The sequence below is a fragment of the Venturia canescens genome, chromosome 3 (assembly GCF_019457755.1).
Source record: "Venturia canescens isolate UGA chromosome 3, ASM1945775v1, whole genome shotgun sequence".
In the NCBI taxonomy this organism is placed as follows: Eukaryota; Metazoa; Arthropoda; class Insecta; order Hymenoptera; family Ichneumonidae; genus Venturia; species Venturia canescens.
Genome location: NC_057423.1, coordinates 6,511,011 through 6,537,461, shown reverse-complemented (window position 1 = coordinate 6,537,461; position 26,451 = coordinate 6,511,011). Strand labels below are relative to the sequence as shown.

The window sequence follows — 26,451 nt, the reverse complement described above, 5'->3', positions numbered from 1 at the left end:
CGCTACCCACAATCCTTCTTCGCGCCCCTCTTTCCCGCCAGCGCTTTGCGCCCCTCGCGGCGCGCTCGCTCAGCTCCTCTCCTCTCTGTTTGTTGCCATTTCTGCTTCGCCGCGCCGCAGCCATCGCCGGCATAAATTCTTTGGCGCTTCGTGCGCAGTAACAACCGAATCACAACATAGCCCGCGTCGTTCAACCTCAATTATTCCGTTTATTTGGACACCTTCAAGTTTTTCTATCGTTCAGACGCCTCACGAAAGCTGGCCATTTTTACACGGTATCCAATTATTTCGAATTTTTACTCTTTTTTTCGAATCGTTCTCGAACATCTAACATGTGGATCGCTGGATCTGAATCGCAGTGACTCAAGAATTTAGAGGATGAAACTGTCCAAAAGACAATTTCGAAATTCCTTCCGAAAAGAATTGAATCGTTTACGCACTTTTCGAGACTCCGACATTTTACCGTTTAATCACAAATGTCCCTATTACACATTATTTACATTTTCTCGTTTTTCATCATTCCCTTGCCAGCAAAAATAGTTGAAATTGACACTGCAACGAAGACAAGTCGAGGTAAGATTTGTACGTGATAATAAAGAGGCGATTATGTGTTGCTGAGCGACGAAAAACCCAAGAGTAACGAAACTTTTACTGACAGCCCAAAAATTTAACGAAATTGAAGTAAAAATACAAGTATACATGGAATATCGGTATTTTAACTGTAAAAATTATTGCTTCGCCAACGTTTTCACAGAATGAGTGCATTATTATTCGTGAAAATGTTTCGAGTCCAAATTGCAAACTTCCAAGAGGTAAACAGTAAAGTGACGTTTCTATAAATCAAAGATCAACAGAGAAACGGTTAAAAATTTGATTCGCAGCAGTTTTGCGAGTTTCAAGCCGAAGCTGTATGTATAGTAGCGAAGGAGCGAACAATTTCTGCTTATAAAATATTTCGTCTCGTCGAGAATCCAACTTGTTCGGAGATTCTCATATTATGAAACACGCCGATATTATCGCAGCCTGAATGCGCATTCCAGATTCGAATTGACCTTTACATTTTCAAAGGACAATACGCTATTTTTATTGAGGGAATGTAGAACATTCCGAGACGAATTCATCGACCTCCGGTATATTGACCGCCCAAGGTCATTCAACTTGTCTTCGTGTCATATCGTTTATTATGAACTATCGCAGAGATTTTTCCTTTTCTTTCGTCTGTCGGTGACACAAGTTTTTGAAAATTAAGAGCGATCGACCATTTTGACTTTGTTCAAATGATGATAACTGACACCATGACTTTTAAAGTATCTCGTCAGTCCCATAACCTACAGACTGCTTCCACATTCATTGTATCAGTTCACCAAAACTTCGATCACTGTCAATTCTCCCAATTAACTGAAAATTATTCTCATGTGTTTCGTCGCGCGTGAAACTTGCGTCGTATCGGAATGTTGCTGCGCGTCTAACGGCAGACAAAGGCCCATATTTTCTTGGAACCTCAGCATAGCGCCACTCCCCAAACCAAGAGGCGTGCACAGTCGTGTTTACCGTCGTCGATCTAAACGTTTTCGACCGTCGTATGTTTTGACGAGTCCTTGCATCGTTGGATTGAAGCGGATTGATTATTCTCGAAATAATTACGATCACAACAGGTAACAACTTTTTTGTTAAAACGTATAAAAAATTGAGAATATTTCAAGATCGAGTGACGAAAAAAATGTGCAAAATTCATTTTTTCAGCACCGCAAGATGGCGGACGGTAAAGAAAGCTCAGAAGACGAAACCGACGAGAGTTGATTGACATTTAAACGTGTACGAAGCGTCGTTGTCAGATAATAAGCGAAAAGTTAAAAAGCTGCAGGATATGAGAGATGAAAATCGACTGGTAATCCACCCAATTTGTATAAGTGTCTGCAATAATGAATTATTGCAAGTATATGCAAAGCCTGAAGAGCCATAGCTCTAATATTATATTCCAACTATAAGTTATACGTGCTCGCTGTTTTGCCAGGAAGATTTATCGTTTTAGCTCGTACCTCAGCCACTTGGCGAGAATAAAAAGGCCGAAGAAATGGAGAATAGAAGAATGAAAAAAATGGAAAAAAATCGTCTCTCTTTCTCGTGCTGCTGGCATTAATGGGGCACACGCATTTCTGCATTGGTATATAAGGCTGGATTTCTTTTCGCGGCTACATAAGTGATTCCCGGAATTACATCCTACATCACCGCAAGCCCAACGTGTACATAAGAAGGTGCTTTTTACCCCTACCAAGTATTACTTTACTTTATGACTGCGGACATTTTTATTGCTCGGGATATTTAAGTGGCTCTTTTAATGGGCTATAAACAAACGTGGTGCACGATTACTTACGATATATATTTATCGATCCAATAGACGAAATAATGACGAAACCTCTGCCTCTTTTTCTCCTTCACTTTTTTCTTTCTTCTCCTTTTTTTTATGCTCTTTATATACGCCGCGTGTACAGTAGGAATGTTCGTTAGAGATTTATATTCCAAATCCTATTACGTTTGCTTGCCCTTTTTTCATTTATTTTTTCGCATTTTGTACGTTATTTACGAACACAGAATGTCAAGACACTCTTTTGTAGTGAATTTCCAACAAACAAGATCTACGATCCTCCACAACTGTCCAATTAATTTAATCTAATTTCGCGTCGTGCCTCCGACTGTTCAATGTCCCAAAAATAACTGCTTAATGGGCTTTACAGAAATAGAGATTCTCAGATAATGAGCCCCGCAATGACCGTTTTCTTCACAACTTCCCACAGGGAACATTATTATTCACAAATATATCCAAGTATTTTTAGACATTTAGAAAGCAAACATTTTTGTAAGCATTTATATAAAAACGTTGCAAATTTTCAGTGATCGTCAGCGGAGTCGGGACCTTCCGCCTCAGAATGCAGTTCGAATATCCCCAGGACGATTAAAACTTGATGAAAACTCGTTGAATTTCATCACGAAGGATAATTTCTCAAGGCTTCTTAAAAAATTCGAGGGAATTACCTCAAGCCCTCTTTGCGTATGTCGCTCGTGAAGAAACACACGTGGCTGGTCACGTGGTTAGATTTTCATTCATGAAAACGTGCGCGAAGTTACAGCGAGGATAGTAACGCAACGTTCGAACGAGAGGAGGCTATGAGGCAGAAGCTCTTTGCGCGTAACACGTGACGGTGTTGGCTGATGGTTATCGTCACGGTATGTACATATACCTGGCCGTATATGTATACACACATGGAGGAAAAGAGAGCGAGAGAGAGAGATTTGTTGTAAAAGTCGATAGGGGTAATGGTCGAGTCCCCGCTACAGCAGTAGCGTAGTATCTTGTCTGGCGTAGCAGCATTATAGTCGTGGCGAAAGAGGCACCGAAAGAGAGAGAGAGAAAATCGAGCAGTATTACAGCGAGAAAAGAGCCAGAGGGTATACGAGCACAGTAGACCACGAGAGGATCGACGATGTACAAGAGTAGAGGTAATAGAAACGAGGAGTAGAGTAGTAGCTCTTCAAGAGGTTCTATATATCCAGTGGGTAATGCTCGTGCAACTCTATAGATCCGTACCAACAGGTTATTGTACCCAAACCACCTTCAACGACTTCATTTCCTTTCCGTCTTTCTGAGGCGAGAAATATATCTCGCAAGGATTTGATCCGAAGGAATTTATTTATTGATTTTTATAGATTGTTCGATGCACTTTGCATTTTGCTCATTCCTCGTTGAATGATTTTTTTCTCGAATTTCCTTTGCACTTGGTCGGTTTTTATACGGGGATTCGAATAATACGATTAACTTTTTTGGTCTACTCGAAGGGAGTTTATGCATGGAACGGGGACGAACCTCGAGATTTCTGTAAGTGGAAATGGACTCGAGGCTGTTTCTTTTGGGTCCTGGAATCGTGTTAAATGTCTAGTTTGATATTGAGTAGGCTTATTTGACTACAGTATGAAGAAAACATACACAATTTTCCTTTTGGGTGACTTTTTCCTTAATTTAGATGAATAAAAGGTGGAAAAATGACTCATTAGTTTTGACTTTAATTGTATCAATGCTACTTTTCTTACTCAAGTATTTATGCACTTAGGTACTCATCACTGGGCTAGTTGGAGTTGTAAGGAGGCATATTTTGACCGGAAGAAACTTTGAATGAGTGGGTCGTTGGGTCAACGAGAGCAGGGCTTTTATTCCCACTCCAGGAGCACGAGAGCAGTAGCAGCACGGTTCTATAGCGATGGAGACGTGGTCCGTCGCGGTCCATGGTGTGGAACAGCCGGTACGGAAGGATCGCCGGAACGGTGGTAGCGTACAGCAGGAAGAGCACGAGCCAATAAAGGATGGGATCCGTGAAAGGAGCAAAAGGAGGAAGCGGGAGGGAGAGAAAGAGTGAGAAAAGGCGAGGAGAACGAGAGTGAGCGTAAGAGAGGTAAAATCCTCGGCGTGCTGCCGAACGTTTCAGCGCAGCGAAGGCGCGCTCCGCTCGAGTGGAGTTGTCGAGTAGCGTGTTATGTGGCGTGGCGAGCTATCCGACGGCGGCAACGTCGACGATAGAAGTTTAACGCGAGGAGGGATTTTGCCCCGAGCCGAGAGCGAAATTCACTCTCTCTCTCTCTCTCGCTCTCCTCTCGCATGCACACTCTACAAGTGCGGCCAATGGAGTACGAGAGTGTGAGACAGAGAAAAAGGACAACGAGTTACAAGAGTGGAAAAAGACACGAAGCCGGATCGTCGAGGGTCAGGGCGTGATATCTGAATTCCTTTTCATTCTCTCTCACTCTCACCCAAAAACACTCTCCATTCCTGACCTCGCTTCTGACACGACATTTTTCACGCCGATTCAGCAGTAGCTTCCACCATTTTTTATGAAATTGAGTTCCGCTGTTATACACGATGTTGTCAGCCAAATTTACTTTTGTTCATGGAGAAATATCGAACTGGATAATTTTGGAGAATCTTTTCATCGAAAACTATTGGCTAAAGCCTCGGTGATTATTTTTCGTTGCAAAAAATGTCGAAGCTGAAGATGTAGAAATTCTGTTTCATTTCTCCAGAAGCAAAAGTTCATTGACTCTTTTTTTTCTTACATTTTTTTATATTAACATAAAGATCTGAAAAGATGCTGGAAGAGTATGAAAACTGCTGTACACCGAGTTGCTATATTTCCAGGATTTTGCCTGTCCCATCTTCGTGGAAGTTGAATAACTTGATTAATCAAGAGAAAAGGATTCTGCAAGTGAATGGAGGACGGAGTTGAAGGGTACGGTAGAAAATGGGGAAGCTGTCAAGGATCTTGTTTTTCTTCTGAGCTCGAACCTCTTCACGATGATTAAACAATTTTTGCAAGCGTTGCAATAAAATTATTGGGATAGAAAAACTCCCGCGAGTGGATCCGACCGTCGCGGAAGGCTTTAAAAAAATCCTGCACCAGCTCTCCAAACGTTTTTTCACAGTCTCCCCGGACAGTGTTTGAAAAGGTCGAACGCTTTGTCGTCAAAACACCCGTACGTAGAAAACGCGAGGGGCTAGAGACCGAGGGAGATAAAAGCAGATACACCATAAATCCGGTACTTTTTTTCTTCCTCTTTCTCTCTCCTGGTGAAACGTACTCCCACTGTATTTCCTCCTTCGCGGTTGAACACGTATACATATAAACATAGAGACTTTGAGACCCGACGATTCGCAGCGAATCTTCTGCTTCCTCTTTTTCACTCTTTCTTTCTCTGTCCCTCGCTCCCAAGTACAAATCCGGCTTCCATTTTCCTCTCTTCCAAGCACCAACGCATCTCTCTCTCTCTCTCTCTCTCTTTTCCACTTTGTAGCTCTCGTGCCAACGTAAGCCAACGTTTCCTCATCCCCTTATTACCATCCTTACGTACTCACTTTATCTCGCTCTTTCGTGGCACGCTCCACGCCTTGAGCCCTCGCGCGCACTTGGACGCTCGAATACTCGACTACGACGTCACGTCGAGTACCACGAGGGAAAAAGCGACGTAGAAAGGGAGAAAAAGAGAGCCAGACACGACGTGGAGCAGGATACCGATAGAGAGAGAGAGAGAGAGAGAGAGCGAGACGAAGAAAGAAAGCTTCCGGCATTCACCCAGCCTCAATGGCGACCTCAGGGCTTTGCTCCAGTGCCCCATTCCCTCTCGACGCTCTCTCAAGTTCACGACCTGCGACTAAATGCCCGAGACGAGGCTCCGGGCCTTTAGCTTCCGAGGTTCACTACGTGTTATGCTCTCTAACGATTTTTCAGATCCTCGAATATCTCGCACCACAATCGCCTCAGACTCAACACTGAAAACAGCATCCCTTTTTTCTTTCTTTTTTTATTCCATTTACCTCACTTTCCCTTTTAACCAAGATGCTCCTTCCTTCGTGCTCTAAATTCGAGAAACTTAGGTTCTTCCTACAACGCAAACGGGTCAAGCGATAATGTCAAAAATCCACTCGTGCCAATTGAACGATTGACGAAACCAGTAATCTTGGAGCTCGAAAATTCCAAGCTTGGCCATAACCCCATTATTTTGAGTGCTATTCCCGAAAATTCTAATCCAAAAATCTTGGTACTCGAGAAAAATTCATTTCTCTTTTAGTGCGTAAGATAGAAATAGTTTTGTTTATCCTTTTAGGACTTTATGGAAATTTTGGTCATACAAGCAGAAAATTCGTTACCTCCGGGTCTTCCATCTCCGATGTATTTAACTTTTGATTCAACTCTGCGTAATCAAGCGAATGTGTAGCGTCAAAGGAATTCCTATGAATATAGCAATAACGTCGTAAAAGGAATCAAGACAATTGCATATTTTTAATTAGCAAAACTGTTGGCTCGAAATATTTCGAAATCACGTTAAGACCGCAATTATCGAATAAGGGTGGCAGGTGAATATGGCTTTAGGAGTAATCGAGTAACATGGCAGGATGGTTTACCATGGTAAATGAAACCACGAGACCACTTGTGGCGGTGCAAGGGAGTTCGTCTCAAATTGCAAGGAAGCTCGTGTCCTTGGTAATCCTATCTCGTTCCACCATTTTCCCGAACCCATTTCCTCGGTCACTTGATTTTCATCCCTGCAGCAGAATCAAGCAACAACAAAGGGAAATTTATCTCGGACTAAGGAAAAATGAGGAGGGTAAAGATGAGTTTCTCAGGACACTCGCGTCGAGCAGCGTTCTCAATGAAAATTTATATCTGGAAACTCGAAAAACTGCGTAGTTTAGATTAACAATAAAGTAGATGCGGTAATAAAGTGGAAAAATAAAATAGAATCGAGCCCATTAACAACAAGGAATTGGGATAAACTTGTGAAAATGAAAATGGCTTAATACGTCATAAAACAAAGTTCATTCGAATAGTAATAGCGAATTGGATGAATAAAGCGCGTATTATAAAAACTCAAATAAATGAAACGTAATAAAGATGTCTTACGAAATCTCGTAAAGCGAGTCTGCTACGAAGGGTAATAAAAACTGGAATTATGGCTCAATTTAAAAATCTTTATGATATACGCTTTATAGGCAGATCATAAAAAATGTTAAACATGCAAAAACCAATATCAGAAGAGTCTGTTAAATAAATGTATGTGAGTGAGAAGAGCGGTGCGGTTGTCTGAGCTCTTGAATCGTTGAGTTTTCGTAATTTCGAACTTGCGTAATTCCTCGCGTCATTATCTTATTTCATTAGGAATTTGAAAATGTTCATATAAAAACGTAAGTTTTCATTGATTCGAGGGAAGATAAATTTTGCCGAAACTCATTGTTGTACTCGTTTAATGTAATAATCAAAATAGGTATGAAACGCCGAACGAAATAGCAGACACGGTGGATACGTTACGACGCTAATATCATTGCCAATGACGAGAGTAAACGGGGAGAAAGGAGAGGGAAAAGTTCTCCTCTTCGGAAAACACAGAGACTGCGAGTTCTCGATTCTAAATTCGAATTAACGAAAGGCAATTTTCTAGTTACACTAAACTTCCGCCTAATGGCCTCAATGTCGGAGCTCGTAAAAAGCTACGAGCCTCTCTTTTCCTTGCTCGCTCCCTTTCGCCTCCGCCAAACTACCCTCTGATCCCAGCCAGCACTCGCTCGAGACAAAAACCCATACACACGGAGACTCGACGTTCGCCCACGTACGTAAAATCTTTCCTCTCCGTGCGCGTTCCCGAAGCTTCAATTTATCGGTTAAATTCTTAAAGCACACCTCCCATTTCGACAGGATTATTTATCGAAATTTTCCTCCCAGATATTGAAACAAAATATTTAGCTAGTTTTTAATAAACAACGAGGCACTAGCTCCATATTTATTTTCACTTATTTTTTCTCATCGCTAGTCCAAAACTAGCAATTCCATTGATCACCAATAGTTTCTTCGCCTTTAAATAATCATGGTGTTTCAGACTCCGATGAGCATTAAAAAACGTATTGTCCTGGGTCTTGGGCTTTTAAAAGAATATCGAAACGTCTCAGAATTCGTGAGACTCTCGTCCAGCATTAAAAGTAACCGAAAAGAATATTTATTTTTAACAAAAGCTTGCGAGACTCGAGCACCGAAACCGCGGGGTTTGTCCGAACAAGCATTATTCATGGTAAACATTTAACACGAATTTCATTGAGGCGAAAATGTTTTTTAAAATGCAAATTCCCCATGGAGAGAATTCAATGAGTATAATCATACAAATCCAGTATGCATCGGTACATATGTGATTTCTGTTACAAATTCATAACGCAAATTCGGATACTATATTCGCAGAGGTATAACGGCCGTGGGGCCGAGGATGTACGAGGAAGGTAGAAAAGAGAAAGAGAGGGAGGAGTACATAGGTAGACCAGACGAAACACGGTGGCGCAAGTTCCGAGAGGGTTTCGTTCGCGCGCGCGCGCGCGCGCGCATCTCATGGGAATCAATATCCGCGAGTTCTCGGTCTCTCACTCTCTTTCTCACTCTTTCTCTCATCCAGGCCTCTTTTGCCCCTTTGCGCCACACACACTTCGTCCTCTTCTTCGTCCAGGACGACCAGGCTTGTCTCTCCTTTTCTCTTTCTCTCTCTCCCACCCTTTCCTTCGCATCGGGCCCTGAACTCACCCCTGCGACTGATAAACGTGATTTAGAGAAGGAATAGCTCTGTGTGGGTGTGCGGCAAGGTAGAAAGGGCTTGCGGAGGGGGAGAGGGAGGCTCAATTTTTACCCCTCTGAGCTCAAGTTAGGCATTTCTCTCCCTCCCCCTCGGTAGGTATACAGGACATGAAACTTTCTCTCTCTCTCTCTCCCACCCTTTTTCACTCATACTTTTTCAACACTGACGTTTACATTATTCCGTCCTTTTCTCTCGGCTGTACCAACATTGTTGCCTCTGCCATTCTCCTTTTTTCTTCTCTCTCCCTCTCTCTCTCTCTTTCTGCAACAACTCGAACGAGACTGCACACACAAATACATAAAGAACTAAGCAAAACATTCAATTTGTACGTCAAGTTTGAACGAAATGGATTTTCCAGTCGGCAACATCGCTCGAGTCGAAAGTGTTTCGACATTTTTTCTCCTCAACTTTCTTCTCCCTCGTTTAATGTATTTTTTCGAATGAGACATTTTTTATTCCACTGCTCGTTAATAATAATGCCACCGGAAGTTACGAAAAGTAAAGGGATACGGAGAATCTTTCACTTCTTTCCTATACTCGTACCCTCCACTCCGGGACAGATCGAGCCAGGGTGAAGTTTAAACATTGACATTGTGCCAATATATGATCGAGATGAAAGCTCGCGAAAAAGATGCACGAAATAAAAGAAAGCTTCACGGGAATGTACAGATCGATCCGTTGAATCGTCGGCGAAATGAAATATTCCATGCTCTCGTTGGATGATGCTGATAAAAACGAAGGAGAGAGCAAGAGAATGGGGCATACACGAGAGAGAGAGAGAGATTGTATTTGAGAGATAGAAAAAGAGGGAGGGAGAGGAAGCTGCGTTTGGCATAGAATTCGAGAAAGAATTACAAGCCATTTCAATCACGTTTCCAATTTCATTCCCTCTCCGCCAAGCCGACCCGCACCTCAGCCAAAACACACCCCCGTGGCCCTTTGATCCCTCAAGGGATTCTCCAAGAGGATGCATCGTGAGATCACTCGAGCGTGATGAGGTTCACTTTGAGAGGACGAATCTCGAGATCGAACAATGTTTATTCATACTGATTATTTTTTTCATATCCCATCACTTTTTCATCACAATGATTTTTTTCAGTTTTTCGTCCTTTCATTGTGGATTATAAGCACTCGAATTTTGCTGATAACATTTTCAATCCCTCGAAGAAAACCTTCGCAGCTATTTTCACGATGATTTTGAATTTTTTGAACTTTTGCTGTTCACTCTACTTTTGATTCGAGTTCAAAGTACAATCCACGGATGCTGTCGACTTTTTTTTGTTTCTGACGCCTCCTCGAACAGAGAATTTCTCATGCCAGGACTCGTTTTTGGAATTCTAGCAAAGTTTCATCATAAAATTCGTTCAAAAAGCTTCAACATTGAATTTTTTTGACAATCAAGCTCGCTCAGAGGCACCTTTGAAATGAAAATTCAGGGCTGGGTCTTCGGATAAACTTTTTGATATTAATTTGCAAACAATCTGACAAAAGAACTTCGAAAATCAAGCAAACTTCTTCTCCAAATGTTACCTTATTCGTGTCGTCGAGCTCACAGCCCAAAGAACAACCCTTAAAAAATGTTTCCATTTGCCCTTCCCATTCTCGTTGACGTCTTTCCACTCGCAGCATTAATTTAGCATACATCTGCGTGTATATTCAAAGTTAAAACTTTTCTTCAATAGTTACACTAGCGTCCATTAACGTCGAGCTTTGATCTTGCCCTAAAAGGCTTACATCGAGTCACTTTCGCCACCCGAGAAATATTACCAACAGAGGAAAAGTCCCACTCGAACGAGACCCCTCCAGCCACAGGACGTTCCATGCCGAATTTAGTGTCCTTTTCGGTCCCTGATTAACCACATTTTTTCGAAAATTCAGGAATTCATTTTCGGCTCCGAGGTCTGATAAATTTCAATAAAAGTTTTCAAATTCCCGGTGTAACGACTCGTTTCGATTTCACGATTCGCAAGCTCCAACCTTGTTTTTTTAGTGTTTGACAAATCCGCTTGAAAAATCTCAACTCCACTGGATTCAGAGTTAAATCATAAATGCATATTCGTGGAAATTCAGGAAGATAAAATTCAAGCCAAAAAGTGAGATTAATGAGGAGCTCGGTGAAACGTAAATTCTACATTTCGTCGAGACCGTCATTAATTACGCTTTTTTGTCTTCAGCTTGAATATTCTTTTCTTCTTCAAACTCTCATCTATTCTGTCTTCATTACTTTATCCATTTTTAAACATGGGACTTTTGATATTCTTCGATCCGGCGCGTGAGCGTCGCCACAATTTTTTCACGTCCGGAAGAAGTAAATTTTGAAGGGTTCGAAAATTCGTCCCTTCGTTTCTTCCCGAGCATTGTTTTTCGCTGAAATCTTTTATTCCTTCCTCGTATTCCATTCTCGATTGTGAAAATTCGCTAAATATCATTCTCCATAAAATTTCTTTTGTCTCGTCGATACATTTGACAAACGATCGCGCGTATATTTCTTTACAAAATTCCTCGTTACAGAGTCTCCTTTTTTCTCTCTCATTCATTCTTCGCGAATCGTGCGGCTATTTACGATTATAGCACTGCGTACAAATCGGCCTGGCGTCTAGTAATAAAATTTTTTTTTCGTTGAAAAAAAAAAAACATTTGCTCGTCCAGCAAATACATCGCACCAGGGCTTCCTTACACATTCCCATGGGGTGTTCCCTGTCGCGGCAGCTGCTCGCTGCGACGCCGATTACCGTCATTTTCGAGCAGCGATAAAGTCGTGTCTCATTTCTGAAGTTGATTTCGTGAGTCGTTGGTGTTTTTTTTTGGACTTGAAATACTTTTTAGCAGAAGAATTGAATTTTCCAGTAAGGAATGAAGGATTTTTCAAAACATACTTCGTCCTTGGAAACGAGTTTGAGAACCCCTGAAAATGATGAAGTTTCGAGCTCGAAGGACAGAACTTCCTCTGCCCATGAATATTTCAAGTGAGCTTTTCATTGGGATTATATTTCCGTGCATTGAATATTCGCGGAGCGTCGATTCGATGTTTTTGTGCGAAACCGCTGGTGGGGAGGAGTTTTCGATCGATCCTCGAATTTCGTGCGTTTATTGTTCCGTGGTAAAACAAAATGATATATAAAAAGGATTCCCAATCATGAGAATAATCTTGATAAGCCGCGTACAATTCTTTGTTTCATAACACACGTGAGATAATAAATTATTTCTTCGTTAGTGTAAAGAGGATTAAAATAATAATGAACAAAGCAAACTGGGCATGCGCGTGCGAACCGAAAATTGAAACTCTGTATACGTGCGGGAGGAAAAACCGAATACTTGCCTTTTTCATTTCATCGACAGAGTCCCGTTGTCTCAAAATTATTTTATTCCGTTCAAGCACCAAGTTCCAGAATTTTGTTCAACGTCGCGTTATATTCCACGTGTGCGATAGAAAGTTTCGAGTAAAAACGCGATAACAAAAAACGAGAAACAAAAATTCCTGATGCTTTTACAGTCGATATAAAAATCCCCTGTAACTCGAGTATTGTGTGTAAAAATATTCCTCGCTATATTGCTTTTTCCTCCGTTATACCCTCCCGCCGCCCTCCGTCGTCCCGCCTCGCCCCCGACGTTATTCTGCTCATCTTGTTATACACACACACGCGCGCGCGCACAATATATACATTACGTTTTCTCTCGTAAAAAGTATCTGCATAACTTTTAAGCGAGCCGTCCTGGCTACACCGCATCGTTAAAGTTTTCCCTCTCTATGCACAGTGTTTCCCCTCGTATTCCCGTACCATTGTGTATCTTTATTTCGAGAATGTCCACTTTATTTTCATTGGAAAGAAAAAAAAAATAAGGTTAAATCTCTCGAAATAAAATCTCTTCTTTGCTAATTTTGGTGGGATATAACGGAAGGTTGAAAGAGAGAACGTTGCATGGCTGCTGGTTATATTTGAGATAATGCCATTTCGTAATCAGCTGCTCTCGGGGCCGGAAAAAACTGATTTTGGTAGGTTCATGTTCCATCGCAGGGTGCTTGATGCGATGAAAATATTTCATTGTAAAAGATTCGAGGATGGCGTGAAGTGGACATTCTCGAGGGAGCCGCTTCGCCGGATGAGGCGAAATGCCCGGTTTTTGGTAAACTTTTGGAAACAACGGATTCACCGAAAATTATGCGCGTCGTGCACGAGCCGAAGGTACTCGCGACGGGCTGGAAAATAGTGAAAGAGAATTTCACACGGTTGTAACAATACGTACAAATATTTCGAGACTCGTGCCTTTAGCTGAGTGATGAAAGATGAAGAGAGAGGTCGTGCCGAAGTGTGGGTTCTGTAAGGTACGCGTGCACACAACAGCTTGTTGACGAAGTCTGCGAGGAAATTGTGAGGCGGAGGGGGCACAACGGAAATCCATTTTCAAGAAAGCGACTTTTCCATCTCCTCCACTCCACTGTTTTCTCTTCCTCCGTCTCTCCCTTTCTTTCCCCGTTTTTCCGTCTTTACTTCTATCTCCACTTTGCCGAGTCGTAAATGGAGTTTGAAAGCTCGCGTTATCCATCTTTGTCCGGGGCACTCTTGCTATCACTGGCTCAAGATATTGTACGAAAAATAGTTCTGGAATGTAAAATGAATCGGGCCCTTCCCATTCCTCTCGTCGGAATTGGCCCCGCGCGCGTGCACTATTTTTTCTGCTCTCTTTATTCTCTCCCCCTGCGATTCCGAGTGCTTTATCGCCAAGTGGTCGCGCGCCGCATGCAGAAACGCAAAATTTCGAGGAGTCTTTCTAATTCGATTCCCGAATCGAATCCTCGCGTTACGCGGCGCTAGGCCCGAATCAGCTTTCGAAAATCCCCGCTGTCAGCTACTTCTAGTCATTTCATTTGATTCTGCCACCCCGAAAAAGGATCGACCGGAATATTCGGCGAGATTTGGGTTTTAATATCATTGCTGATCGTCCCCACAATTCAACATGATTTCTCACCGCTTCTGGTCAACTTTCCTGCTCCTTTTACGGCCGAAAAGAGCCAAGCAAACATTGTATACATAAAAATAGAAATTCCTCGTAAATATCTTCTCATATTACTCCGAGCACGCTCGAAAAAGCTCTTCCTCTCTCCACCCCCGTCCCTCCCGCTTCCTCGTTCCCTTTCACCAGAGTCCTTTTCACAAAAGCCGCCGCAAGAGTGTGTGTGTGGCGACGAGCGCGTGTGTGGCCAGCCCTCCAGGGCTGGCTGCTCCACAGCGAAACCCGTTCCCGTTCAGCAACCAGCTTGGTACGATATCGTATCAGGCTCAAGTTACTCTTTCGCTCTCGCTCGTCTGCGACACTTAAATCGCTCTCGCTCCTGCGTTCCTTCTTTCTTCAGCTCCACGTGTCATGTTGATGTTGTAACGTGGAATTAACTCAGCTTGGGTGTAAACGGTTCGTGCCATTCTGAGGTTTCTCCCAAAAGGTGTTCCGAGTAGCACGAGATCGAGGGCGGCACTGGGGTTCGAAGGTAGCAATCGGAAGACGAGCGAAGCCGAAGAAGGAGCGCACGGGGCGGGGAATCCCCGAGACAAGGGAAAAGCACGAAACGGAGCGGGAGGAAAAACCAGCGGAAACTTCGTGATCGGGAAATCCTCGCGCAGGGAGTGCCAAGACCGAGTGGCCAGGCGACGTCCGAAGCACCGCACCGTCCTGGGTCGATCGGGTTCGATGTACTTTCGATCCGCGATCTCGATGGCAGCCCTGGATGCTTTCAAGGAGTCTGAGAAAACAAGGAGAGTTGAAATCCCAATTTTTCAATAAATTCGTGATACGATTAGGCTCAATTACAAACTCTCTGTTCATTCATAAAATGAAGAGCTTCCATTGCGAAGGGACACTGGCCATTCGGTTCATTGTTTTGTGCCAATTCCTGGTCACCGTTCCGGAAGCCGGAGTGCTCAAAGTCCGACGACTTTTACTCCCCCTCGTGAGCGGAAGTCGGACGATAATTTCCGGAAAGTTGATTGGCGAATACGTTCGGTCGAGAAGTGGATGAATCAAGGATCGAGATCGAGTCGCAAGGTTGCGGCGAAAATGCTGATACGAAAGCCGGCGAGCGATTCAAGCTCGCTGGATTCTTGGATAAAACAAGGAGCGTCAGCTGTCACGTGCTCGGGCTCGATTTCCTCCGCTCTCTCCCTCGTCGGCGTACTCGGGGAGTCGTATACGAGCGCGCGCTCAGCTCTATATACGTGTGGCTTTAGCTGTCCTCGACTCCTTCGCTATTCCGGGTTAACCGACCTTCTCCACACCCTAGCAACGCTTGTCTAGATGACGTGAAACTGGGTCTTGGTTCAAGGTCGAGAACCTCTCGACTAGTGAGAACGCGGTGGCCTCAACCCCCGTGCTACAAACTCCGCTATACTATGGCCTTCGATTACTCCATCGGATCCATTCGCGTCCTGCGACGAATACCGTTTTTTCATGCTTCTGCGAACGGACCTCAACCGAAAAAACGGCACTTCGGACTTGTCGCCATTCAAGGGTTCGAACGAAACTTGAACGTTTCATTCATCATTTTCCGCAGCGACGCCCCAAATTTCGGGAATTTTTGTTTTTACGGCCAGTTTCGAATGGACGTTATCCCGAAGAAAGCCTGATCCAGAAAGTGCCTTTAACGCACTATTGTTGCACGAATTGAGCCTTGAAATATATGAGAACTAAACAAACAACGCTTTCATCACCATTATTTTCTACACTGTTATTCGCTTCTTTAGTTTTCTCTCTATAAAACATGTTTCAATTTATTATTCTTTGTTAGAATATTTGAGTAAGCGAAAGATGCAAAGCCGAAGTTTTCCGGTAGGATGAGCCATTTCCCATGTTCAGAGTAAACGAAAAGGTCGAGCGGAATGAGTTAATTTAATATTTCAAGCGCCCCTGCCAAAGCTGGCCCAGACTAGTTCAGTTTTTTTTATGATCATTTCCATTATTCGTGGTTGCTTTGACCTTTTGTACGTTCTAGATGACCCGAGGACTTTTCCTGTGGAAGCAGCCTGATCCGTCGAGAGGTTTCCCTCCTTGGAATGTTCGCCCATGGTGATAGGTCAAGTTCACAGTTCAAGGCTCAAGGTTCGAAGACCCTAAACGTATATACGTGTATATTTGGCCAGAAGGGAGAAAATAGGGAGGTTTAGAAAAGGACAGAAGCCGGACTGCTTTACGGCCACGTTGGAAGTGTGGGTGCTCGAGCGAGGAGAGAAAGAGAGAGCGAGGCTCGAGCAGGCGCTGGTGGTGCGCAAGACGCGCTTTTCCCATTCACAGGAGCATCCAGCCAAGAGCTCAGATAAATCAGCCTGCCCTGCGGCTTTATCCCCGTGGTTTAGTCTGTTTTTCATACCCTTGTTGGTGGAATCTCCTCTTGACGAAGGCCTCAAAGGAGCCGGAAGTTCGAGCCTTATCAACGATCACGAAAGATCGTCTCAAGAAAATTCGGCTAAAATTTGACGACGATTAACGAGCAATGCTTCCTCCATTCGTTCGGCAAATGGATCCCCGTTTCAGCATTTATGCCTCTTCGTGGTAACGCAGTATTGTTTTATCAGCAGAGTCGGAGAACAATGAAAATTCACATGAAACATTGACTCGGTTGTTAAATCGAATAATGAAGTCGTAAAACGACTAATTAATTATCTGGCAACATGCTTTCATTAAGAATTGAAAAATCGCTATAATATCTCTTGATTAATATTGAATTAAAAGTTATTTCACATTTTAATGGAGCTTCCATGGACACTCTTCGGAAACTGAAAGCTGCATTTTGCTGCACCGAGAGAATCTCAAAGGGCTGTAAAAAGGATATTTTTTGGAAAAAAAACGACGAAAGTTTATTACACGATTTACGTCGGCGACCAATTAATTATGTACCAAGAGGGTGACTGCACAGAAAATGAACGAAATGAAGCAAAGCACTCTCATTATACATTGCCATGTCCCTAAGCAATGGACGTATATTTATATTCAGTTGATATGCCAGTGACGGCGTTGCGCTTTCGTGTTTGCTAAACGAAGTGTATCGTGTTAAATAAAGCGTCTTTAATAACGTCAAACAGAAATTGAACAAACTATTTCGCTACATTACGTATCATTATGGTGATCAATTTGAAAAAATATAACTTGTTAAGCTCGCACTATTGCTCGACAAAGAGTTCGTGTGTCTGTTCGCGCAATGAACGCAGAATAATTGCTCGTAGAAAAACAGTTTTCGAACGAACGATCTCTCGTCAGGTGAGATAACAATTCGCCGGGAAGCAGCAGCAAACGATAAAAAATTTCTTCCCAGCGCGCTCTCGGACTCCGCGGAGAAATTCAAAGACCCGGTTTATTATTTTTATTTTACTCTCGCAGTCGCATTCGCTATCGTAGCAACAGCCGATTCGAGAAGAGAAGAATAGAAGGGGTTTGAAAAAATTGGAAATTTTTCAATATTTTTCATTGGGTCGGTCCAAACACGAAATTCCGAATTTTTTCATTTTTTTGCACCTGTAAAGAAAAATGATGGAAGTAATCGTGCAGTGGCGCGGTGTTTGAAAGGAGAAAAGTAAATAACAATAAAAATGATGAAACGTCGATCGTAAAACCAACTTCAGGGCGTCTCGCTTTTAACCAGCAAATGGACGCATCGAAAAATGTATTCGCATACTGACAACGGGTGAACATGAATTTATCGAATAATTACCGGATGCCTGCCATTCCGACACAAATCATCGAGGACATTTAAAGTTGCGTGACTTTTCTGATGCGGAGTATCGCCAATCTTATAAATTGCAGGGATCCTGATTTGTTGAAATTACCAAAGGACTTTATGGACGCGTCAGTCGGTTCGGGACGATGGCAAATTCTGGTTACTCTGATGCTCAGCTTCATCACGTTCATTCATCTTCTAAACACCGGAAACGAAACCCTCCTGCGTCCGCCTGGCTGGTGGTGCAAGATGCCCGATTTCATTGCCGGTTGGACCGATGTACAGTGGATTTTGTACAGTCATTACAAGGATTCAGTGAGTACTCTGTAAAACCCCGGATAAATGCTTGGCGCAACGTCCTCCATCACGAGCTTCTTTCGTAGTGCGTTGGAATATGCAAAAATCGTGTCTGGTCCCCGGAAATGTTGACTGATGGATACTTTCGAGGCTGTCGAGTCTACGACATCGATTACAGTGGCTTGACAGGCCTGAAGTTTTCAGACAGACCAATTATCGATACGAATCGCACTATCCCATGCCCTCATGGCATCGATTACAGTTCTAAAAGTGGGCAGAACTTGGCAGAAAAAGTAAAGCTTCGATCAATATTCGTCGTTTTTTTTTAATACACTTAAAAAGGGGGCCGGGTTGAAGTTCCGAACGGTGAGAAATCAGAAGGCTCAAAAGTCCGAAAATCTCGCTAGTGCGATATATCTATATATTTCGAGTCCCAGCTAGATTTTCGGACTTTTGAGCCTTCTGATTTCTCACCGTTCGGAATTTCAACTCCGCCCCCTTAAAAAGTAAATCTTCAATTTAAAAATGCTCACAAAAGTCTAAAATGTTCAGAATTTTTTTTCTCGCGACGTTGCACGCGTTGTTTTCAACCATGTAACTTCGTTCCACTCGAAAATCTTGAGGGAATTATCGAATGAGAAATCTTTCAACAGGTGAAAAATGATGAAAAAATTCTACGCCATAGATTCGATCCTGAGAAGCTCTCTCGTAACGTTGAAATTGAATGAAAAATTTGAACGACGGAATTGTTTTATCGAAGCATAAAGCATAGTTGGTCAAGTGAATCTGGATTATCAAATTTGGCAATAAAAAGTTAACACGGACGTCGTCTTTATGGATTTTTCAGTACAAAAGAGCTTGCTCGAATGGAACAATCCTCTCGAGTTTGTGGCTGTCCTCGAGTACATTCGGTCGTATAGGAGGTTACATGGTTTTCGGTACTCTGAGCGATTGGGTGGGTCGGAAATCGGTGATTTTTATAGCCTGCGGAGCAACACCAATGACAGCTCTGCTCGTGGCGAGTTCCTCGGACTACACGATCTTCGTAGTGGCGAGTATAGTTCATGGATTTTTCCACGGTGGATTCGCCGTGTCAATGATACTCGTTTTGGAAATAAGCACGAACTCGTGGAGAACAGGTTTGATGGCGATCAGTTGCGGTTCGTTCGCTCTCGGGATTGGTAAATTTTCAAACTCGAATTAATCGCCGTTCGAAAAAAGTTTGATTTCTCGTGGCTAAACCTTTTTTTATCTCCGCACTCCCAAAGGCCTGACTCCGGTGATAAGCGGCGTCTTTGACTCGTACGACCAGATGATCGTCTTCATAAATCTCCTCTGCGTCGTGATGTTCGTGTCGAGTCGTTTCCTCCCGGAATCGCCAGCTTGGTTGTTCTGCACTCGAGACGCCAAAAGTTTGGCCAAGACGATACGAACAGCAGCGGAAGTGAACCAGCGTCAATTGAGTGCTCAATATCACGTGAGTTACATCGACCACGACGACGAAAGGCACCGTTTGCCGGACCGAATACCAAGCGTTTGGAGCTTGATGCTCCAGCCGGAAGTTGCCTGTCAATTGTTCGGAATCGTTTATCTGACCGGGCTGTTTGGGCTCATATTCGGTGGCGGCTACTACGCCATACTGGCGAACATCGCCAAGTCCCAATTGGCGAACACTCTCCTGGCAACGGCGACAACCTTTGGCATGCTGATCGGTCAACTGTGCACTCTCCTGATGGGCCACCGGAGGATCCTCCCGGTTTCGATATTCCTCCTTTTCCTGAGCTCCTTCATGCTCACCATTCGCCTCCACGACCTCCAACCATCGATCGTCGGTCCCACCACGACTCTTTTACTTCTCAATGTTTTTCTCGTCAGTTTGAGTTACGGGGTTCTGCTGAATTACAACGCGAGAACATTCCCTACTCTGTTGAGAGGCACGCTTTCTGGAATTTTCCATTCCATCTGGGCCCTCTTCGTCTGGGCTGGCAACCACGATTACGTACAATTCCCTCCGAAGACGATAGTCCTCGTAATAAGTTGCGTCGTCGCTGCGCTTTTCAGTTTCAACTTGCTTGAACTTGGTCGCAGAGAGTTGCCCGATACTATCCCTGATTGCACGAACTTGAGAGTGTGAGTTTTTCACCTTTCCATGATAAGTGTCATCAGCGAATTATCACAAAGTAACTCAATGAAATAAAAATCGTCTCCTTCGTGTCACACGTGCAGGCAAGTTAAACCGAAGCGTTGGGAAATAAGCGAGCGAGCAGAAGACCCCCTCGACACCGAGACGAGTTACGTCAGTATCGAAAAACCGTTAGACCATCTCGAAGCTTTTGGCAGAACGATCACGGGCTTCCAACGCAATCGAAATCGTTCGCGAACTCGTCTGACGAAACCATTTTTGTTTCATTTGAAACGACCGAGCACCAAATTTACGAGGGCAATTTATTAACTTCGCATTGCCCCTTCGAGTCTTCTCATTTTCAAAGAGAAAGATGAGTGGCACGAGTTTTCTCAACACAATAAAATACAGTCCTTCGAAAAAAGGATCAATCTTTCTTGAAGGAAAAGTGGGAGCAACGGGGGCCCCTCATCGCTGCGGACTCAACCAACTTCTTTTTGTTATTTTCCCTCATTCCCCCCTCCCCTTCGACTCGATGATATTTCAGTATTAAAAAGGAAGAAGAGGGGCGGGGGGGAATTCGTTTCTCCCTGAAATTTTATTCGCCATCCGGCAACACCGCTTATTCACGACTCAATCGATTTACATAGACACACGAGATGCCACGGTGAACAACACATCCCCGTAGCATCAGAACCCGCTCTCTTTGCAGACGGCACTTTTTTCTTTTGCATGTTACCTTCTTTCTGCCCTTCGTCTCATTCCACCTTCGTTTTTTTTTTTTTATCCGCACTGTTCAACCTTCCGTGATTAAGTGCCTTTTATAATGGATACTAGAGAAAAAAAACTCGATCGATTTCCAGTCTCATGCCCATTATCATCGTAATTACTCTGAACGAGATCGAGAAAAACAAAGAAAATTATTCTCATTTATATCGTTTATATCGTTGCCGTGGTCACGCCGATTCGGTGATCGCACAGCAGTCGAGAATAATGTTTGAGAATCATTGATCGATCGTATTCAAACACAAATGGAAATTCAAACTTGGCTCCATTGAATACCAAGATTTAATCTCTGTCGAAACGAGTTTCGAAGGACACGAAACTGTCTCGATTTCGGGACCTCCGCGCTCAGGTATAAACTGAAAACAGAATCATATTCACTCCCAAGCTCCATTGTCTTCACGAGAAAATGATGTTGGGTTATAAAAAAGGGCCAGCCGCCGTTTTATTTCATGAGCCCTTGGCCAGAAACGTTTTTGCTCCGCTACAAAGCTTCGAGCTCCGTTGCGCGCTTCGCGCCACGAAAAGTCGGATTCGAAATTATGCCCTGAAATTTCGTAACCCGTAAATATATATTGTACCAAAAGATAATTAAAAATTTTCTTCAAAATTCAGCACGTTTCTGCATCGATATTCTTCGATCGGTTGCCTCGTAACCGCTCAATTGTTTCGTGTCGAGACTTTTCGCGATACGAAATGTGTGTCGCCGTTCGAAGCATCAACCGAGCCGATTCTCGTCCACGAGCGGATAATGAAAAAACGTATATTTCTCTCTCATGAAGCCACGAAAGGCGGTTAAAGCTCTGTTTCCCCTTGAGATGCCCCGTTGAGACGAGCCCAGCATCTCGAGCGTATCAGTATCTTGTCAAACGTCGACATCAACCGTCTTTCAACGTCCACCTTTTCTCTCGAGGTTCGCGCATGTGTAGACCTTTCTTGAACTCGCCCACCTTTGTATTTGGACACACGTACGCGCGTTGGTGCTTTTCTCCGTCATCGGGGGAATTCTGTCATCGGTCTGGACCAACAACAATTTATGACTGCCAGTTTTTGCATGATTTATACGCCGAAATTACACTTGTAAATGCCGATAAAGCGATCAGATATCCGGACAGTCGCATATACACGAAGGATTTACGATCCTTCTATCGTTCCTGCTCCATCGATGTATTCAGACATGTTTTCCTCTTTCATCTTGCGGACATTATTTTTATTCGCGTTTTTTTTTCACTTCTCATTCCTCCCATTATTATTCTTCAGAGCGAAAGAGGCTTCATTTGGATTTCCGATAAATCCCTTCCGCATGAACGAATATGAATAGCCTTCGTTCCTCCGCGATCAGTCCCAAGTTGAGGATTCGATGATTTTTCACATCTAAAAGAATCTTACGAGTATAACGAATTTTTGATATTTGCAGGACAAGGTCCGAGGGAAATCGTAGGAACAGGTGCTGATGCAAAACGCACCGGAGGCTCGACGTTCGGAGAAGCAGGAGCGTGTAAAGGAGACGAATTTGAGAGTAACTCTCTTAGAGATCCGAGTCAGAAGGTGCAGAGCGCGAGAAGCAAAAAATACTCGGCGCGGCGGTGGCAAAGGGACAGAAGAGCGAGGGAGGGAGAGAGCGAGAGGAAAGGACCTGCTTACCACCTGACGGTGTTTCGGCAACCCGAGAGTCTCTTAGAAGATTTGGTTGCTCGTATTTTGTGTATTATATCCTGCGTCGACAGCCCTGGCCATCCGATCGTCCCTCTGACTCTGCCTTACAGCGCGAAATATTGTAAATGAAAAAGAAAAAAGGCTGAACGAGCGCGTTAATAATGTTAATAATAACGAATGCGAGACGAAGATAATGCAAAAGCTGAGGTGGAACTCGCACCGAACTCACGTGATATTTAATCGTTGCAATTAAAACGAAGAGCCCACGGTGTGAACTTGATTAACGGGTCACGGTCTCAGACTTGCATTGAAAATGACTCGTTACCCATCCAATTAGTATAATAAACAAGGTAAATAATTCAACAGCCATAATTTTTAGAAGCTTGAAAATAATCGTTTTTCCAATGTTTTGTTACAGCAGGAAGGGAGCTTTCTGGAAAGGACGACCGAAAAAATGATCGTTAACGGGATCGTGATCCACGATCCCGCGGCCAAAGCTGCCGGAAAGGAGGAACGAATTTTGCGGTTTCGTCCTTCGATAACCGAGCGTTGAAATAGACCACTTCCGGTTTCACCGCAACTCGTCCCCCAGCGTTTTTCGTCAGGAAACCTCAGCTCTTTGTTCCTCCTGCTCCGAGCTCATCTTATTTCTTCCGTATATATTTGTGGCTGATCTCGTACACACGGAGACATTCTCAATGAAGCCACCGCGCCATGTTTTATTGTGAGAGAAAACGAATGAGCCGGTCTTTTACTCGCGCGATTAAGGATTTAACGAGGCGGAGTTTGAAATTGTTATCGAACATGGTATACGCATATATGGAGCGTGTAACTCAACTATATACCTTCTGGCATGCACCTTAATTTGCTCACGAAATGTGAAATAACCACAAAATCTACAGGCACGTATACGAAGCATTTTTATTCCGAGTCTGATTTTATTATTATCATTATATCGAGCCGAAAATTGCCTCATTGTTGTGGAGCGAGAGAAAAAGAGAAAGAGGAGAGTTCCGAGTCAGCGTGCATTACGAGTTTCTGTCTTGTTAGGGATCTTTGCCCATATAATCTCGAGCTCCGGGGATCCTTCCTTTTTTCTCTCCCTCTTTGTGGTCTCCTATAATAGTTCCCTTTGTCGCCGCGTCTCTTATTCTTTCGCTACAAAATCATCGCAATTACGAATTCTTCGAGTCTGATGCTGTCGCACGAACGTTGCGTGGCGCGTGCTGAATAATTTATGATATTTCGCGATACCGATTCTCCGCGCCGTCCGTGCGCCGACGCAATGATGTTCGATCGCGAAGCAAACTCGAAAAATTCGATGCTCCCTATATGGAAAAAGCTTTTTTTAAAAAGCATTGAAAATTCTCCAATCTAGCCTTTTCATAATGAATTGCATTTTTTTCCAGCCCCGTTCATTCGTCACCGTTTCATCGGTGAAGAAATTCTTCGAAAAATCTCTCCCTCACCGTTCCCAAAATATCTGATTTTTTAAACGCTTCGTTCCCTCGCTCTCTCTCTCTCTCTCTCTCTCTCTCGTCCGCGCACTCGCATGACGTTATCGCAAAGGTTCGTCGAGAATCGATGAACCGGGCATTTAAATGCGACGCTCAATTGACACTCGTTTTAGGTGATTTTACGCGAGAACGAATACACACAAGCTCTATGATACGCACGACAGAGCGAATGAACAATGTGCATCTGGCCCGACTGCATCGAACAATGCTTCAATTTTAATGTCCTGACGAACAAGAGTCATACTGATCAGACACAGAGCCCCGATAATTATGCGAGTCGCGTGTGCCCCGCCGATAAATTAACGGCCAGATGTGTCCCCATTTTTTGTTGCGTCCGATACCATTTTCTTGTAACCCCCATTTTTCCAAGAAATCATTCCTCCATGAAGCATGTAACTCGAACCGATTTTCGAACCTTTCTGGAACTCGTAAATTCAACATTTCACAAGAATGCAAAATTGCTTCGTAAAGTTTCATTATAATTCTGTCAAGCTTACACTAATTAGGACCAATTTCGTTTGCAATTTCGCTATTCCTCAACGCGTTCATGAGCCCAAACCATCGATTTTCCGATAATTTTATCCACGAGGCCCAACAAATTCCGACAAGTTCACGAATAAAACGTAGTTTTCGGGCATCTAACAATCCGTTTATTTTTTCTTTGAATACGGACTGCTGCGAAATAGCTTTGTTGACAGATGCGAAATGAGGTATATTCGACGCGATATATTTATGCAGGCTTATTTAAAGACACGCGTATATATTAAAAGGTACACTTGGCAAACGTGTAATGGGATATAATATTAGCTGTACTATATTTGTACGATAATTTCGATCTGCGTCGCTTTATATAAACTTGACGTCCACTGCGCGTGTCTCATATCCCCATAAAAACTCATGAATTATTCATTCATCGTTTTCATACGTACGTATATACACATATATATGTACGCAAGGATATTTACTGGGCGATAAAACCTGAGAAAGATCTACGATCGTTACACTCAAGCCGGGACATAGTACCTCGCACATATATATATACGTATAAATATTCGCGTGGTTACAAGTATCTGTACGTACGGTTAGCAAAAGCCTATAATTAAGAGCACTTTCCTCAGTCATTCATTATCGATAATTGGTTTATTAGCCAACGTGCTACGTTTTTCTTTCGAATAAAAAGGGGCGAGAGAGAAAAACGAAAAGAAAATATGACCGCTAAGTAGGCTCCTTCACGAGAGACGGAAGAATTGGCAACTTTTGTATATCGAATATTGATAAATCAACGGAAAATACGCGTGGTATAATGTTTCATTGTAATTTTCATATTTCTTGCATTATTTTCGGACGTAAAGAGGCTGTCGAATTTTCATGAATTTCAATTTGCTTGAGCAAAATAAATGAGCGCGGGGAAACGATGGTGAAAAAAAAATACGCGAATTTTCGTATATCGAAAAGTGCTTTGAGTGCTTTGAAATTATCATCGAGAATATAATATTCGACGCGCGCACATTAAAAATGGAAGCGTACCTTGATGGAAAATTTTCATGTACTTCGGTGGAATAAATTTAAACTAAATCAACCGTATGGTAATTAACAAGAATTTTAATTATAAGTTTTGTAATATGTTGCTCAATTGAATTTCTGAGGTACAAGCTTCGCATAAATTGGCGAATATTTGTTGTAAAATTACATCTTTCTCGGTTCTGTAGTCAGAGAACTTTTTCTCAACTGAATCAAAACTTTTTGGCTTTTTTTTCATCAATGCCAATTCTACGTTGGAACTTTGTTGAATTTAAGGTGGAAGAACTCTTGCGAATCAATCGAAACTTTTTCTTTGCGAAAATCAATTCCATATTGAAAGTTTCATTGAATTTGAGGTGGAATTTTGGGGTGGAACAACTTTTTCGAATTAATAGAAACTTTTGTTTTTTTTTATAAAGCCATTTAATCAAAACTTTCGTCGGATTCGAGATGGAGACGAGCATGACATCGCGTTTCACCTCTCAATTTTGTCGTAGCAGCATCGTCTACTCTCGATTACTGCACTTCCATTCATTAAGTTTTCTGGAAAATTTATTCGTCACTGATTTTTAAGTTGTTCTACGAAGAGCCCCGATCCCCGGTGCACACTCCAGAAGAAGGATCGTATCCGCGACGAAAGCGTCATATCTACGCTGCAGCAGCAGAGTTGGCCCGGGGAATCGCGATTCTCTCTTTCCCTC

General features: G+C 43.0%; 1 protein-coding gene and 1 long non-coding RNA gene across 4 annotated transcripts; both read left to right on the top strand.

The window, feature by feature from the left end:
• The first annotated feature begins 172 nt into the window (after nt 1-172).
• On the top strand, nt 173-5,137 carry LOC122407825 (uncharacterized). Its single transcript, XR_006260294.1, has 6 exons — nt 173-275; nt 1,476-1,655; nt 1,744-1,888; nt 2,015-2,255; nt 2,893-3,498; nt 4,107-5,137. It is a non-coding gene; the product is annotated as an uncharacterized lncRNA (long non-coding RNA).
• Nucleotides 5,138-15,314: 10,177 nt separating this feature from the next.
• Nucleotides 15,315-25,805, top strand: LOC122407824 (solute carrier family 22 member 15-like). 3 transcript variants are annotated; one of them, XM_043414257.1, is made up of 5 exons: nt 15,315-18,169; nt 18,999-19,332; nt 19,420-19,628; nt 22,474-23,062; nt 23,131-25,805. In XM_043414257.1, exons 1-4 carry the CDS (start codon nt 17,909-17,911, stop codon nt 22,495-22,497), a joined length of 828 nt encoding a protein of 275 aa, XP_043270192.1. In that variant the 5' UTR covers nt 15,315-17,908; the 3' UTR covers nt 22,498-23,062; nt 23,131-25,805. The 3 variants fall into 3 exon arrangements, 1 of the variants encoding a protein (XP_043270192.1); XR_006260293.1 differs by lacking the exons at nt 18,999-19,332; nt 19,420-19,628 and having other exon boundaries at nt 23,134-25,805; XR_006260292.1 differs by lacking the exons at nt 18,999-19,332; nt 19,420-19,628 and having other exon boundaries at nt 15,319-18,169.
• The last annotated feature ends 646 nt before the right edge of the window (nt 25,806-26,451 follow it).